Source organism: Trachypithecus francoisi, unplaced genomic scaffold (assembly GCF_009764315.1).
Source record: "Trachypithecus francoisi isolate TF-2019V2 unplaced genomic scaffold, Tfra_2.0 Lachesis_group8, whole genome shotgun sequence".
NCBI classification, from domain to species: domain Eukaryota; kingdom Metazoa; phylum Chordata; class Mammalia; order Primates; family Cercopithecidae; genus Trachypithecus; species Trachypithecus francoisi.
The window spans coordinates 93,463,318-93,480,520 of NW_022681473.1; the positions used below are offsets into that span (position 1 = coordinate 93,463,318).

At 35.8% G+C, this 17,203-nt stretch overlaps 1 protein-coding gene across 1 annotated transcript in view; it reads left to right on the plus strand.

Annotated features, from left to right (window-relative positions):
* DYNC2H1 (dynein cytoplasmic 2 heavy chain 1) overlaps positions 1–17,203 on the plus strand; it is a 386,039-nt gene that overhangs the window by 194,466 nt on the left and 174,370 nt on the right. The window contains exons 76-78 of the mRNA XM_033204903.1: positions 10,541–10,701; positions 12,043–12,168; positions 15,785–15,895. Coding sequence (XP_033060794.1) covers positions 10,541–10,701; positions 12,043–12,168; positions 15,785–15,895 — 398 coding nt within the window. The remainder of the gene's footprint in view (positions 1–10,540; positions 10,702–12,042; positions 12,169–15,784; positions 15,896–17,203) is intronic.

Genomic DNA, 17,203 nt, shown 5'->3' on the forward strand with positions numbered 1-17,203 from the left:
AAACATAACCAGTGGATTTTAAACTGATGACAACTTAACTCTGATTACAAAGAAAAGAAAAGTAAAACAAACCAAGCAAAAAGAAAAAATTTACACTTAAACTCAATTCCCCTTCCCCCATTTTGAGGACTTTTTGGTCTCAATATATATCTTTCTATATTGTCTATCTCTTAACAATTTATTATGGTTATTATTTTGGATAGGTATCTTTTAGACTTCATAATAAAGACATGAGTGGTGATATAGTTTGAATATACGTCCCCAGCAAGTCTCACGTTGAATTGTAATCCCCAGTGTTGGAGGTGGGGCCTGGTGGGAGGTATTTGAGTCATGGGGGCAGATCCCTTGTGGCTTGGTGTTTTCCTCACAATAGTGAGTGAGTTCTCTCAAGACCTGGTTGTTTAAGCGTGTGGCACCACCCTCCCCACTCTCTCTTGCTCCTGCTTTTGCCATGTGACTTGCAAGCTGCTGTCCTTACCATGTGAGCCACTTGCTCCTCCTTTGCTTTCTGCAATCAGTAACAGCTCTCTTGAGGCCCCCACAGAAGCCTAGCAGATGCTGGTACCATGCTGGCAGAATTGTGAGTGAATCAAATCTCTTGTCTTTATAAATTAGCCCATCTCAGGTATTTCTTTATAGCAACACAAGAATGCCCAACACAAGTGATTTACACACCACAGTTACAGTGTTAGCATTTTCTGTATTTGTCTGTAGACTTACTTTTACCAGTGACTTTTATACCTTCAGATGATTTCTTATTGTTTAAGAATCCTTTTCTTTTAAATTGAAGAATTCCCTTTAGCATTTCTTGTAAGATAATTCTGGTGTTGGTGACATTTTTTAGCTTTTGTTTGCCTGGGAAAGTTTTTGTTTCTTTTTTATGTTTGAAGGATGATGTTGCTGGATATAATATTCTAAGTTGGAAGCTTTTATTTTTTTTGCCTTTGAAATGTGGTGCCAGACATACGGAGCATCTTTATATGTTATTTGCGTCTTTTGTCTTGCTGCTTTTAGAATCTTTTCTTTGTCCTTGGCCTCTAAGAGTGATTATTATGTGCCTTGAAGTAGTCTTATTTAGATAGAATCTGTCGGTGATTTTGACTGTCTTGTACCTGGATATTATTACCTTTCTCTATGCTAGGCAAGTTCTCTGTTACTATTTCTTTGAGTAAACTTTATATCCTGAGCTCTTTCTTTACATCTTCTTCAAGGCCAATAACTTATAGATTTGTCCTTTTGAAGTTATTTTTTAGATCTTGTAGACATACTTCATCCTTTTTATTCTTCTTTCTTTTTTCTCCTCTATATTTTCATGTTTTCAAACTCACTAATTTATTCTTCTGCTTGATAAATTCTACTATTGAGACACTGATGCATTTTTCAGTTTGTCAATTGTATTTTTCAGCTCTATGAATTGATTGTTTTTATAAAATTATTTGAATCTGTTTGTTAAATTTCTCTGATATAGGCCAGGCGCAGTGGCTCACACCTATAATCTCAGCACTTTGGGAGGCTGAGTTGAGCGGATCACTTGAGGTCAGTAATTCAACACTAGCCTGGACAACATGGTGAAACCCCATGTAAAAATACAAAAATTAGCCAGGCATGGTGGCAGGCTCCTGTAATCCCAGCTACTCAGGAGGCTGAGGCAGGAGAATTGCTTGAGTCTGGGGGAGGTGTTTGCACTGAGCCGAGATTACACCACTGCACTCCAGCCTGGGCCAGTGAGAGTGTCTCAAAAATGTTTTTTTCTCTGATATAATTCTGATTCATTCTCTGTGTTATCTTGAAGTTCATTGTGTTTCCTTAAGACAGCTATTTTGAATTTCTTGACAGAGAGGTTACATATCTCTGTTACTTCAAGATTGGTCACTGGTGCCTTATTTAGTTCATTTGCTGAGGTCATGTTTTTCTTAGATGTTCCTGATACTTGTGGACTTTCCTCATTGTCTGGACATTGAAAAGTTAGATATTTATTCCAGTCTTCAGAGTCTGGACTTGTTTTTACCTATTCTTCTTGGAGGGCTTTCTAGGGATCCAAAGGAGACTGAGTGTTGTTACCTAAGCCTATTTTCACTAAAGCTGTTTTAGCACTATTAGGAACCCTAAGCCCAAGAACTCTATGACTCTTGCAGACTCCTAGAAACACAGTCTTGGTGGACTTGAGGAAGATAAGGGAGAATTTTCTGGGTTCCTAGACAAAATCTTTTGCTCTCTTTCCTCTCTTTCCTCCAAGCAAAAGGATTCTCTCTCTATGCTGGGTTGCCTAGAGTTTGGGGAGAGTTGATATGGGCTCTGCCTTGACCACCACAGCTGGTACCATGCTGAGTCATACCTGAAGCCTTGAGCCTTCCAGACCAGCACAGTACTGAGGCTTGCCCAAGGCCTGTGACCACTACTGCTTGGCTGTCACTGATGTTCATTCAAGGCCTTAGGCTACCTTAGTCAGCAGGTTGTAAGCCAGCAGATTCCCTTCTGGCCCAGAATGGATCTTGAAACATCAACTAAGGAGCAAAGGCCTGGAATCATAGGTTTCAGGAATCTTCCTGGTGCTTTATTTTCCTGTGACTGGGCTTGTGTCCAATTTGCAAGACATTAGTACTCTGTACTATTCTCTCACCTTCCCCTGAAGAGAAGGAACCTGTCCGTGTGCTGCATTGCCTGGAGTTGAGGGAGTGGTGATGCAAGTACTCTTGTGGGCTGCTGCAACTGGTGTTACATTGGGTCACACCCCAAGCACACTGCTATGGACACCAGAATAGCACGAAGGCTTGCCCAAGGACTACAGTCACTGTGTCCTGACTGCCACTCAGATTTATTTGGGCCCTCAGGCCATTTAATTAGCTAGTGGTAAAGATGACTGGGACTTGGTTTCTTCCTGCTGAAGCAGAGGACTTCCCTCTGGCCCAGGGCTGCTTTATATGCTCCTTCCATGGGCACTGGTAGAATTCTGCCTGGTAATGAGGAGGAAATTAAAGAAAGAAAAAGAAAAAGAAATAAGTTTTTCTGTATTAGGCTGACTTATCCCAGAGGCAGCAACAAGCACAGCCCAGACCCAGGAAAAGCCTTGATAAACACTATATGAGAAGCTAGGACACAAAGGAATGTGCTCTGGAGACTCTCCCAGTTCTCCCTCAACATAGGAAGGAGAAAAACAAATTTTCCTTTCTCTTATGGTATGAGTTTATAGATTCCTGTTCTCGGTAACTAGTAGCTTCAAGTATTCTGTTTTATCTAAGCAGTACAATGAAGCTCATGAACCATCTGAGCAGACCTGAGCTACAGCCACCTGGGCACCGTAGTGAAGGTTATGAGATAAGCCCATGCAAGACACTTGAGCAAAACCTAGGTAACAGCCATCTGGGCTGAATAGCAAGGGTCATGTGTAATTCTGGGTTATGCACCTGTCACAGTTTGATTAACTGACTTCGTTCTGCCTCTGTATCCTTGCTTTCACATCACTGTAATCCTGCTTCAAGCTAGGCCACTCCCTTTTTGAAGTGTGTATAAAGGTCAAGAGCTGTTTTTGTTCTGGGCCCAGTGTCAGGATGTTAATCCACTGGGTCTGAGTGCACTCAATAAAATCCTCCTGCTTTACTCCGAGGTCTCTCTTGTCCCCCTGATTCCTGCAACAGTATTGTGTTCCGCTCAGTGACTGGACCACACTGATGTAAAGTCACGCTCACTTCACTTTCCTCCCCTATGCACACAGATTCTCTCTGTGCTGTGCTGCCTGTGGTTGGGGAAGGAGTGGTATAGGCAATCCAAGACTATTTTTCCTATTCTCTTCAATGTCTCTTTCCTTGTGATTCTATTGAAATCAGCTGTTGTGATCACTCACTAGATTTTTGGTTCATATGAAGGTGTTTTCTTACGTGGATAGTTATTCAGTTTGATGTTCCTGCAGGGGACAATTGCTGGAAGATTCTATTTGTCCATCTTGCTCTGCCTTCTTCTTAACTGTTGATCCTAAAGACTACAGTAGTTGGAAAAAAAGATACTGGTGTCCATGTTTGGAAATGTTTTTGAATATACTTTATCTTGTTACTGGAATAATTAACATGTTCCCAAATTTGGATACACATGGTGAGTAATCACTGTGTAATACACATCTAAGAATATGGAAAACAGTTGTCCCTGTATTTAGCATTAAGATTAGTTGAAGTAGCCTTTTACTAGCATTTTTGAGAAAATAGAAGCAGTAAGACAAAAATTCTTCATTTCCCATCAACACATCTACCGTTTGCATTAGTACTCATACTCATTCTGCTTTCCTTTCTCTTACTATGAAAAAATATCTTTGCTGTAATCAAAGGTCAACTCATTTACTGTTTTCTTCTTCATTTCTGCCATTATCATCTTCTCCCACATCATGAATTTCACCTTCTTTGCTGGATCATTTTTTTCAGCATACAAATATATTTTAGTATCATCTGTCTTAAAAATACCTCCCTTGGTCTCAGACCCTTTTCTAGCCACTATCCTATTTTTCACTTCTTTCTAAACTCAAAGTTGTCCATTTCTTTCTTTATAGAACACATTCTTCTCTTGATTGTTATGTTTCTTTTTCACTCCCCAACCCTCTTAGGCTGTTCCTTTTTACTTTCCTTTACTGGCTTCTTGTCTGCATGTCTTCTAAGTGTTAGAGTACTTTTCTTTTTTACTATAGTTTTGCTCTGGGTTTTTTAATTTCATTATTACATAGTCTCCCTGTAGGTGACCTTACCCAATCCCTGGGTTTAAATATCATTCTTAAATTATTGACTCTTATATCTCTTATTTCCAGCCCTGAAATTCTAGGCTTGTGTATTTAATGCTTATGTGATGTTTTTATATTAAAAACATCAAAAATAAATATCTCAAATTTAATGTGATCAGTACAGAACTTTTGATTTTTTTATACTATCATCTACTCAGTTGTTTAATCCGAAACCCCAAAAGTACAGTCATGTGTTGTTAAACAGTTGTTTAACAGTTTAACAGTGTTGTTTAACAAAAGTACAATCATGTGTTGTTTGACAGTGGGGATGCATTCTGAGAAATGTGTCATTAGGCAGTTTCATTGTGTGAATATCATAGAGTGTACATAAACCTTGATTGTACACCCTCATACACACCTAGGCTGTATAGTATAACCTATTGCTCTTAGGCTACAAACCTGTGCAGCATGTTAATGTACTGAATGCTATAGGCAGTTGTAACACAGTGGTAGGTATTTGTGTCTCTAAACATAGAAAAGATACGGTAAAAATACAGCATTCTAATCTTATGGAATGACCATGGTATACATGGTCCATCGTTGATTGAAAAGTCATTGCACAGCTCGTGTAATTCTTTCCTCTCTTTTCTTTCTTTCTATACCCAACCTATCATCAAATTCTTTTGGTTTCAACCCTAAAACTTATTCTGAATTCATTTTATTTGCTTTATTAGTACCAACCTAATACAAGCTATCATCAGCTCTCAATTACTGCCATACCTTTTGTTTGTTGTCTCTATCTTCAGAATATATCCAGAATCCAGTCACTTCTGAGACCTTTAGGACTCTCTACCACTTTGTTTAAACCACTTTTATATAAGCAAGATTATTACCATTCAGGCTTCTATCCTACCCCACTTTAAGTCTATCCTCAACATAGCAGCTTTTTGAAATATAAATTAGATCATATCACTCCTCTGTTCCAACTCTTCTGATGGAATGTGACATCTTATCTTCTTCAGAATCCTTATAATGTTCTACAAGGTCTTACCCTCAGATCTTATCTCCTAACCACTCTTGACCCTTGCTCAGTTCTTTACCCACATAATTGTCTTTTTGCTTTTTTGCTGCTCTAAGTATGTTTCTGAAATATCAGAACCTTTGCACTTGCTGTTACTATTGTTCAAATGCATGTTAAAATGAAACAGGACGCTTTTCAGAGAGGTTGTTAAGAGTTTTTTTCCTACTACCCATTTAGTCTTTAATAATGTGGTCTTTGTGCCACATTGCACATGACCTTTCCTACTGATTTTATAGTTTGACTATCAACTCTTTGAAATACTTATGGTACTATTTCATCTCCAGGTCAAGTGACATTTAAGGTTTAATGACATTAATTAAAAACCTCATGTTATTTATATATTCAGATGCTTTGAAAGTTTAATACACTTCTAAAATCATACTCTTTCTAAGCAAAAATTATGTTTACTATTTTATGGCTGTATGACTTTGTATTTGGTCAAGTAGCTTTCTTAAATTGTTTTCATGTAAAATTGGAGTTTTTATTTCATGAGTAAGTTTTAAAAATTCAAATCACTGGAGAACAACAGGCTCTTACCTCTTTTTAATCAAATTTTAGAGCTTTGATTTTAAATGTAATTTCTCAAGCATCATTCATATGGAAAGATCCTTATTAAGTTTTAGCAACTGTTTTAATAATCTATAAACCTTAAAATAGTAAATTAAAAAGATGTATTTATGGAAGTAGTTTTGATTTGAAGATTTAAATTCGTATAGCAATCCTCAAAGCTTTTAGGGATGCCTGTTTAGTAAGATTCTACAAAGCAAGACTTATGTGCTGGCAAAATCTACTACATTACTTTTTAAATATGGTACTGACCAGATGCAAGTATTCTTACTTCTGTAATTCTGATGTAATTTTGACTTAAAAAAAAAAAAACTATTATGAGGAGTATATTATGCTATGTGTATTGAGGTATTGGGAATGTAAAGAGACATGTCCCCATACAGTGCTGCAATAACTACAGGAACCAGAAATTTTTAAATGTTCTTCATCCAAAAGTTTTTTTTGAACTATGCATCCTTCCTAGTTTTACAGTTCTGTACCTCTCTTATGGCATCATCCCATCCCATGTACCTTGCTTTCATAGCTCAATCTGTCTTATCAAGTCTGTGTCTAAAAGAAAGAAAGACTTAAGGATATTTGCATTCATTTTCTATTGCTGCTAGAAATTTATCAGGTTTAAACAATGCCCAGTTATCATCTTCTGCAGGTCAGAAACCTGATGGGCTCACCAGGTTTCTTTGTTCCAAGTTTTGGAAGCCCTGGGGAAAATTGACTTCCAAACTCATTAAGGTTCACAGCCCTATTCAGTTTTAGGACTGAGGTCCCCATTTTCTTTCTGTCTTTTGGTGTCATTCTCAGCTTTTAGATGCCAGATGGTATCTAGCCCCCTTCCTCCATCTTTAAAGCCAGCATTTGCAGATTGATTCCTTTGCATGCTTCATATCTCTCCTGTTTCTCTTTTCTTCTACACTTCTTTGACTCTAACTAGAGAAACTGCTCCACTTTTAAGGGGTCAATTGATTAGCCTGGCCCACGTGAATAACACAGGATAATCTTCTTACTTTTAGGTTCATGACGTTAGTTACATTGGCAAAGTCCCTTCACAGCAGTACTTAGTTTAGTTTTTGATTGAATAACCAGGGCTTAGGATTCTTGAAAGAGATATCTTTAAAATTCTGCCTACCACAACATATTTGACTTTTTTACTTGTCTCTAGGGTTGAGTACTATTCCATTTCTAAAGCATAGTTTCCCATTTAATTGGTTCACATATATTGGGTTAGGTAGTGGCTGTTGATTTTCCTCTTTTTACTGATGTTTGTGATACATTTTTACAATTTTTCTCATAAAAGAAAGGTAATTTTATACATCTGATACTTATTAGCTCTTTGTTACAGAAGATGAGAGGAATGAAAAAGAATGAATCTATTATACTTACTACGTATAATAGTTTTGATAATTTGCCACTTTCTTTACTCAGGTACCTGCAAAGTACGGGAGTCAATTTGTTCCTTTTTCAATTGCAAGTTATTTCTTTTTTATTATCTCAATATTTTATTTGCATAAAATGCAGTAAAGGTTTAAGTTATTCCTTTGTCTTATTCTTATTTTTTTGAAAGAAATGCTGTATTTATTTTTAAATTTATGGTCAGAATATCAGGTTCCAGTGATTTCCAAAGAGTTTTGTAATCACAGTGCAATTTTTCATGCACAGTGCACATAATTCATAGTACAATTATTATTTTTGGTTCTCTAACTTTATTAAATAGTTTTGAATGATTCGTATTGAGGAGTCTGATGGTATCATGAATCAGAATTATTTGGACTGATAAAACCAGTATACTCAATTCACTTAAAGTGCAACAGGAATTTTGCTGGAGTTTTTTGGGCAGGATGGCTAACATCTAATTCCAAGTAACATGAATGTCACCTGTGTTACATTAAATGGCAAGGAATTTTTCATGATTTTTTTCTCCAACTCAAAATGTTTTATTGCTTTGAAATATTGTGTAAAATGAATTAATGGACATATATTTATATCCTGTGGGATTTTAAAATTAAAAGTTATCATTGAATTTGCTAGTCTCTAGATATAAAGTAGTGAACGATTCAGTATGATTCTTGCCCACATGAAGTTTACAGTGTACACTGGTTAAATAAACAAGTGGTATGGTAATCTGCATTTTAGCTTTTTTAGACAGTTTTTTTATTGGCAATATTTTCCAAATAAAGCACACTTAAGTCAGCAAGTAGTTATTTTAAATGAAAATATTTTATATATATTTTGACATTTTTATTGTGTAATATATAGTAATTAGAGGAGTATCAGGAAATGCATAGACATGAAAAGAAAATGAGAAACACCTGGTATTCCATCATTAGCACTAATCATTGTTAACGTTTCTATGTATGCCTTTGCTTTCTTTTTATGCACATAGAAGTGTATATATTACAATTTGGCATTATTGCCAAATCTCTTGAATAATCTGATTTTTCTGTATATTATCTTTTACCTCAACATGTTTGTAACTTCAGTTTCAATGTATGGCTATCAGAAATTACTCAGACTCCTGTTAGAAACTCAATTTCTTTCTACCAGTTTTTAGCTAGTATCAACAGCTACAATGAAAATCCCTTGTACATGCTTCTGCGTCCATATCCTGAATTGTTTCTTAAATTATTATAATTTTAATTACTGATCAAGGCCATGTACATTTTAAAGACTTTTGATACACTTTATTAAATCAGACAATATATTTAATTGGCCTAGCTATTTATTGAATTTATGAATAAATAAGTGAATGCTTGAATGAATAGAAATATTTCTTACTACATTGCAACTACATAAGAATTCTTTATTGCTGAATTTAAATTGCTAACAATTGAATAGTTGTTAGCAATTTAAACTTAGTTGAAAATAAAATTTATAAAATATGCCTCTAAAAACAATTCATCGATTTTAAGTGGCTCTTGGAGTAAATTTCACCTGTTATTAGGAATATTTCTGACTTTGGAAATGCTTAGCATGATGGGTTGCTGTTGTGAAGAATAGACAAGGCTGCTGCTTTATGGATGAAATGTACCTTTTCAGGTTGGTTACCCAGAAATGTCTCTTTTGACCTATCATGATAACATTGAATTTATATTTTAAAGTGTTGACTATTTTTAATTATTTAAGGATGTCCATAGCTGAGGTGCAGTCTTGTCTATTCAATTCTACTTTTGAGAATATATGGAAGCCCTTCTTGCCCATGTACTCACTCAGTTACATACTCCTAATTTTTTCTTAATTTTTAACTCCTGTGTAACACTCATTTTAGCTCAATTCAAACAAGTATATTTTAAATTATTAACTGACATGAGCCTTTTCAGTTTGGCTTTAATGAAATACATTAATAATGGAAACATTCAAGTTTTAGCAGAAGAGAGAGTATTAGTTTTCTTACCCATAAAAATTAATATAATGATATTTGTTTCTCAGGATCATTGTATGGTTTAGATATCATTTAAAGAAACTACCTGATATAATGCTTAGCATTCAGTAGGTGATGAATAAATGGCATTTGTTACAATTATTATACTTATTTTGCTTCCAAAGGACCTGTGGATTGCTTTATCCTTGTTTTGCAATTGAGGAAACTGAGGCACAGTGCATTTTAATGATTTGCATAGGGTCATTTGGCTAACACATACAAACTGACAGCTGTGTATTTCTGTCTTAAGCATTCTTTTCACTACCCATACAGCCTTTTTTCCCTACGGGCATAAGAAATAACTTTTTGGCATGAAATCATTTACCCATGTCATGAGAAATCTGATTCCCCATATGCATGACACAGAGTAGGCACTCAGCTATCATTAATGAATTGTACTGGACTAATGAGATATATAGATTGATGGTTGGGTTCACTCTTCTCTTGCATTGTGGTCTCAATTTACAATACACCTACAGGCCTGTATTGTGGTCTCAATTTACAATACAGATGTTAAATATGGTAATCAGGGTACCTACCTCATAGCATTGTAATAATAAGATGATATCATACATGGAAAACATTTAGAAAAATGCCTGGCATCTTAAGCATAAAACAGATGTTGACTCTTACTAGTATATGATTTTATAGTGGAAAAACTTTAATATATGATGAGATTATAACTCACCTGGGTATTCTCTATTATCACATAATTAGATTTAATAAACTTTTTAATAATGCATACTGCTTTTATTTTTAATTTTTAAAATATATCTTTTAGGACTGAAAGAGGTGTCGCCACTGCCTCTAAATCTCAAACGTTTATACAGAGAGACACTGGAAATTGAACCCATCTTGATAATTATTTCTCCGGGTGCTGATCCTTCTCAGGAACTTCAAGAACTTGCTAATACTGAAAGAAGCGGAGAGTGTTATCACCAGGTAAGTACATATTGTCCCGCTGTTTTTGTTTTTGCTATTGCTCTTCCCATACTTGATGATATTGGTCAAATGAACATTTTTGGTTGTGTTAAGCCAAATAATGCCCTGAAAAATGTCTATGTCCTAATCCTCAGAACTGTGGATATGTTATTTTCCATGGCAAAAGGAACTTTCCTGATATAATTAAGGATCTTCAGATGGGAAGAGTAGCCTGAATTAGCCAGGTGGACCCAATATAAAAATCACAAAGGTTTTTTATAAGAGGGAGACAGGTGAGTCAAGAGCGAAGATAGGAGACATGATGATCCAAGTAGAGGTTAGAGAAGAGAGAATATGCTGTGCTACTGGCTTTGAAGATGGAGGAACGGGCCATAAGCAAAGAAATGTAGGTGGCTTCCAGAAACTGGAAAAAACAAGGGAAGAATTATCTTTTAGAGCCTTTAGAAAGAATGTAGCCTTATAGTAGTACCTTTATTTTCAAACCCAGAACCTTGATTTTAGGCCAGTGAGAAACTTCTGGCCTCCAGACGTTTGATGATAATTTAAGGCACTAAATCTGTTGTAATTTCTTAAAGCAGCTATAGGAAATTCATACATTTGCTTTCATTTTGAGAATTACTTTTAAAATTTTACTTGTATGCTTTTACGATAAATCACAGTAATGTTTATTTACATTTTATTTACCTGAACTGAAAGAAATACATAAAATTTTGAGTAAAATGTATTCATTGTAACGCAATTTGTTTTCCCTGAGGTAGGAACGTTTGTTTGTTCAGGGTGTCTCCTTTTTTTCAGTTTGCATGTAAATTTGAAAATGAAATGTATTAATTCACCCTCAATGTTTAGCAAGTGAATACATCTTTTTCACTGGGAAAATAATTAATAATGATTTTTTAAACAACTGAATACTTCATAGCAACCAAAAATTGAAAAGTAAAAATTTTACAAAGAAAAATATAAATGAAATATAGCAAAATAGTAGCGCTGTTAGGCTCAGGTGTGCAGGTTTTGAACTAATAGAGAGTTCTGGTCAATCATAGTAGATTAGGTCTACATTAGGTCAATATTCAGTTATCAGTGAGGTGTCTTAGGAAGGGGAGCTCCACAGATTGTACCTGTTACTAGTAATTCTGGCAGGAAAGTTAAACTATTCATATAAGCTTTTAATTATTTAAAGAAGATTAATTTCTGGTATTAGTTTGATTCTTCTTCCGAATTTATTATTAAAGCCAGTTCGGAAGGTTTAGGGATTATTATTGAATCTCCTACCGTTATATTATAACATGCTAGCAGATCTGTTTTTTAAATTTTGTTTGTTTGTTTGTTTGTTTGCTTTTGCAGGTTGCCATGGGTCAAGGTCAAGCTGATTTAGCAATTCAAATGCTAAAAGAATGTGCCCGCAATGGAGATTGGCTCTGTTTGAAGAACTTGCATCTTGTGGTATCTTGGCTACCAGTTCTGGAAAAGGTAGATTCAGATAAATGTGGTACAAATAATATCTATTGTACTCAACGTAGTAATCTCCAAGGGACATCAGTATTAAAATGTCATGCATTATTTATGATGATTTAAAAAGTAGTATTTGAGACATTTTAGATTTAAATATTTCCTAAATATGTACAATTATGCAAAATAAGATATTAATAGGAAGTCTATGAAAATCTTTTTGTAAGGGCATATAAGAGAAGCCAAGACATTTTTAATGAAGATTGACAGGGAAGCTTAGAAGACATATTTATACCATTAGTTTCTTTTTATGCTCTTGTTTTCTTGGTCTGTATTGGGAGAAGAGACATAATAGGGTGTCAGAGGGAACTGCCTAACTTCCTAGGGGCTAATGAAGCTAGAGAGGAAACTGAAGCAAATGTTTCATTTACCTCAAATGGACTCAGGAGAAAAATAGTCTTAAGACCAGACAAGTCACTGGATAGGCTTTACATGCAAACCTAGATTTTATTCTGGTGCTTTAGAAAGATGAATAGGGTCTTGGGTAGTTAGAGATGATTCTGAAGAGATATTCCTTGAAAGCCAAATGGGATTTTGCTAAGTATAGGCAAAGATAGGATATCATGATTTTAATTCCATCGGCACAAGCAGAGATAGTGCTGGGGATGTCCATCCCTAGTACAAGGAATGAAGAGATGTCCTTGATAGTGCTAGAGGGGCAGGCCAGGCAGGAAGTGTGGGGAAATTGAGTTAGACGACTAGGAAAGAGCTAAGTTATGGAATACCCTGAGAACCATGCAGAAGATTTTGGAATTTTTGTCCTGGGACTTAGAGAGCCAAAGGAGGTCCTTAACAGAGAAGTTTATTTATTCTGGCAGTAGTATATAGAATAGAAGCAAACAGAATAGAGTAAATTGAGGGAGGTCCTGCCCTAGTTGTGAGGTATTAAAAATTTCTGCAGTCCTAATTAATTGGCAACTACACACTTCGACAAATAGAGTCAATAAATTTTTGACGAATAAGTTAATGAGTAAGTGAATGAACTGATGGACCATGGTGATTCATGATTCATTACTTGTAATCAAGAGAAGATACAGATTTTAGACTATGAATATTCATGTAATTCTATTATGGCTTTCTGTAAAAATTACTAGTGTGTAAAAATATAATTTCTTTTTTTTTTTTTTTTTTTTGAGACAGAGTCTCATTCTGTCCAGCCCAGTCGCCCAGGCTGGAGTACAGTGGTGTGATCTTGGCTCACTGCAAGCTCCACCTCCTGGGTTCACGCCGTTCTCCTGCCTCAGCCTCCTGAGTAGCTGGGACTACAGGTGCCCGCCACCGCGCCTGGCCAATTTTTTTGTATTTTTTGTAGAGATGGAGTTTCACCGTGTTAGCCGGGATGGTCTTGATCTCCTGACCTTTTGATCTGCCCACTTCGGCCTCCCAAAGTGCTGGGATTACAGGCGTGAGCCACTGTGCCCAGCCAAAAATATAAAATTTATGTCTGATAAATCATATATGTTTTGTTTTGTTTTGTTTTTGAGACAGAATCTTGCTCTATTGCCCGGACTGGAGTTCAGTGGCACAGTTTTGGCTCACTGCAACCTCCACCTCCCGAATTCAAATGATTCTCGTGCCTCGGCCTCCGAAGTAGCTGCAATTACAGGCATGTATCACCATGCCTGGCTGGTTTTTGTATTTTTAGTAGAGACAGGGTTTTGCCATGTCGGCCAGGCTGGTCTCTAACTTCTGGCCTCAAGTGATCGCCTGCCTCAGCCTCCCAAAGTGCTGGGATTGCAGGTGTGAGCCACTGCCCCTAACCTGATAAATCATATGTTTTAAGATATATAAAGAAGACTGGTGAATACTTGTACTGCTTTCTGTGTCAAACAGTTGATTGATAGCTACTAATCTATGTAAAATATAGTTGTTATCTTGAAAGCACATCTTAATTAGAACTCTTAGAAACAGTACATAATATTATATAATTTTTAAAATAACTGATTATTTGCTTTTCTATTAGTTTGAATGAATTGATTGGATATAAATTTATAAATTTATTGTAAATCCAACTATATCCAGCTATAAATCCAACTATATCACAATGTATTGTTTTACCTTTTAAATTTTTTTAAATGTGCTAACCCAAAGCAAAGGTTTATATAAAATTTCCTTTTTAAAGTTATGAGGTGTAAATACATTTTGTCCTTTATAATTTTAAGCAAGCACAATGTTTTTGTGGCCATTCTTTTGTAATTTTTTTCATCATCTTAACTCTACATTTCATGTGATATTAAATGAATGTTAGTGTTTGACATCAATTATATTAAAATAATTTTTAGACTTCATTCTTTTTTAGAGCTATCAAAATTTCTTCTGTCATTTATTTATTCATTTATTAAATTTACAGATACTTACTTAGTACAAGAAAAAGCCAGAAATTGTGCCAGGTTCTGGTTACCTACAGAATTTGTACCTGCTCTCTGGGAACTTAATTTAGAAGAGACAGATCACATTAAGAACTATATTGTGGGATGAGGAATACTAAGGGAAAAATTTACAAAATGACATGGGCGATTAAACCTGCTTGGGATTGTGGTAGTGAAGAGTTGGAGAAGATATTCCCCTAAGACATGATATTTAAATTATATTTTGACAGATAAGTAATAATGTGTCAGATTACAAAGAGAATAATAGGCAGAGGAAATACATTTCGATGAGTATAGATAGTCATAAGAGTCTGGAGAAATGACTGAAGCCCACAGTATGAGAAGCATGGGCAGATTAATTTGTATGGTGAAGTTTTGAATTTATATTACAGGCCATAAGGTGCTACTAAAAATTGTAAATAAGGGAATTAATATCATTATATAACTCTGTAGAAGCAAGAATTAAAGCAGTGAGAATCTAAAGACTTAAGAAGGCTGGTAGTGCCGGGCGCGGTGGCTCACGCCTGATATCCCAGCACTCTGGGAGGCCGAGGTGGGCGGATCACGAGGTCAGGAGATGGAGAACATCTTGGCTCACACGGTGAAACCCCGACTCTACTAAAAAATACCAAAAAAGATTAGCTGGGCTTGGTGGCGGGCACCTGTAGTCCCAGCTACTCGGGAGGCTGAGGCAGGAGAATGGTGTGAACCCGGGAGGCGGAGCTTGCAGTGAGCCGGAGATCGTGCCACTGCACTCCAGCCTGGGCGACAGAGTGAGACTCCGTCTTGTGGGGAGAAAAAAAAAAAAGAAGGCTGGTAGTTTAGACATAGCAATTATAGCTAACACTTATTTTGAACTTACTATGTATCAGATACTGTTTTGGTACTTACACAATTCTATGTGATAGGTACTATTATTATCATTTAGAGATGGAATGAGTCAAAGAGCCCAAGGTCACCTAGCAGGTTAGTGACAAGGTTCAAATTTCAACCCAGTCAACATGACTTTAGATGCAGATTCCTATTCATTACACTGAGCTAGTAATAGAGAAAAGATAAAAATTTAAAGGAAATATAACCAGAGCATTAAGAAATATATCAGAATGTCACAGAAGTTTTAATTACAAATAGTTATTAATAGTATAATGATAAAAGAGAAATTTTTGTATGTATTTAAGTAAATTTTTATCATTGGTTTTGTAAACAAGGAATTGAATACTCTTCAACCTAAGGATACCTTTCGTCTTTGGCTTACTGCAGAAGTTCATCCCAACTTTACTCCTATTTTACTACAGTCAAGTTTGAAAATAACATATGAGGTAAGAAGATTTAAAATTTGGATCTCTAGTCATATGAAAGCAGTAATCTATACATGACTTCTAAAACTTTGTAAATGACTATTATATAGAACACACAATTTCTTTTTACATTTAGATGAGGTATAATATACATAAATAGCATAAGATGATATAAAATACATTTAAATCTTTTCAAATTTTATTTCATACTTATGTTTTTGTTTTTATTGTGGTAAGAAACACATAACATGACATTTACTATCGTAACCATTTTTAAATGTATAGTGCAATATGCACCTTGTTGTGCAGTAGATCTCTAGAACTTTTTTTATCTTGCAAAACTGAAACTCTATGACCATTGAAGAGCAACTCTTCATTTTGCCCTATCCTCTGGCAACCACCATTTTACTTTCTAAGAGTTTGACCACTTTAGCTACCTCATGTAGTAAAATCATGGATTATCTTTTTGTTATTTCACTTAACATAATGTCCTCAAGGTTCATCCATGTTTTAGCATATGACAGGATTTCCTTTCTTTTTTTTTTTTTTTTTTTTTTTTTTGAGGCGGAGTCTCGCTCTGTCGCCCGGACTGGAGTGCAGTGGCCAGATCTCAGCTCACTGCAAGCTCCGCCTCCCGGGTTTACGCCATTCTCCTGCCTCAGCCTCCCGAGTAGCTGGGACTACAGGCGCCTGCCATCTCGCCCAGCTAGTTTTTGTATTTTTTTTTAGTAGAGACGGGGTTTCACCGTGTTAGCCAGGATGGTCTCGATCTCCTGACCTTGTGATCCGCCCGTCTCGGCCTCCCAAGTGCTGGGATTACAGGCTTGAGCCACCGCGCCCGGCCAGGATTTCCTTTCTTAAGATAGAATATATTTCATAGTATGTATATACTGTATTTTCTTTATCCATTAATCCATCAGTGGACATTTAGGTCTTTTACTTCTTGGCTGTTGTGCATAATACAGTGAACACAGGTGAGCACATATTTCTTCACGATTCCACTTTCAATTATTTTGGATATGTAGCTAGAAGTGGGATTGCTGGATCATATGGTGATTCTATTTTTAAGTTTTTGATGGAACTTCATATTGTTTTTCATAGTGGCTACATCATTTTACATTCCCACTAGCACTGAACAGTTTCTCCACATCTTCACCAACAGTTTTCTCTGAGTGTGTGTGTTTAATAGTGGTCATCTGAGTGGGTCTGAGGCGATACCTGATTTCTTTTTTCAATTAGTTGTCAGAGTTGTTTAAAAAATTTGTTTTCCAAATAACTGATCTTTTACTTATGAATTTGCTTTTCCTGATTCTTTTCATTTCACTGAAT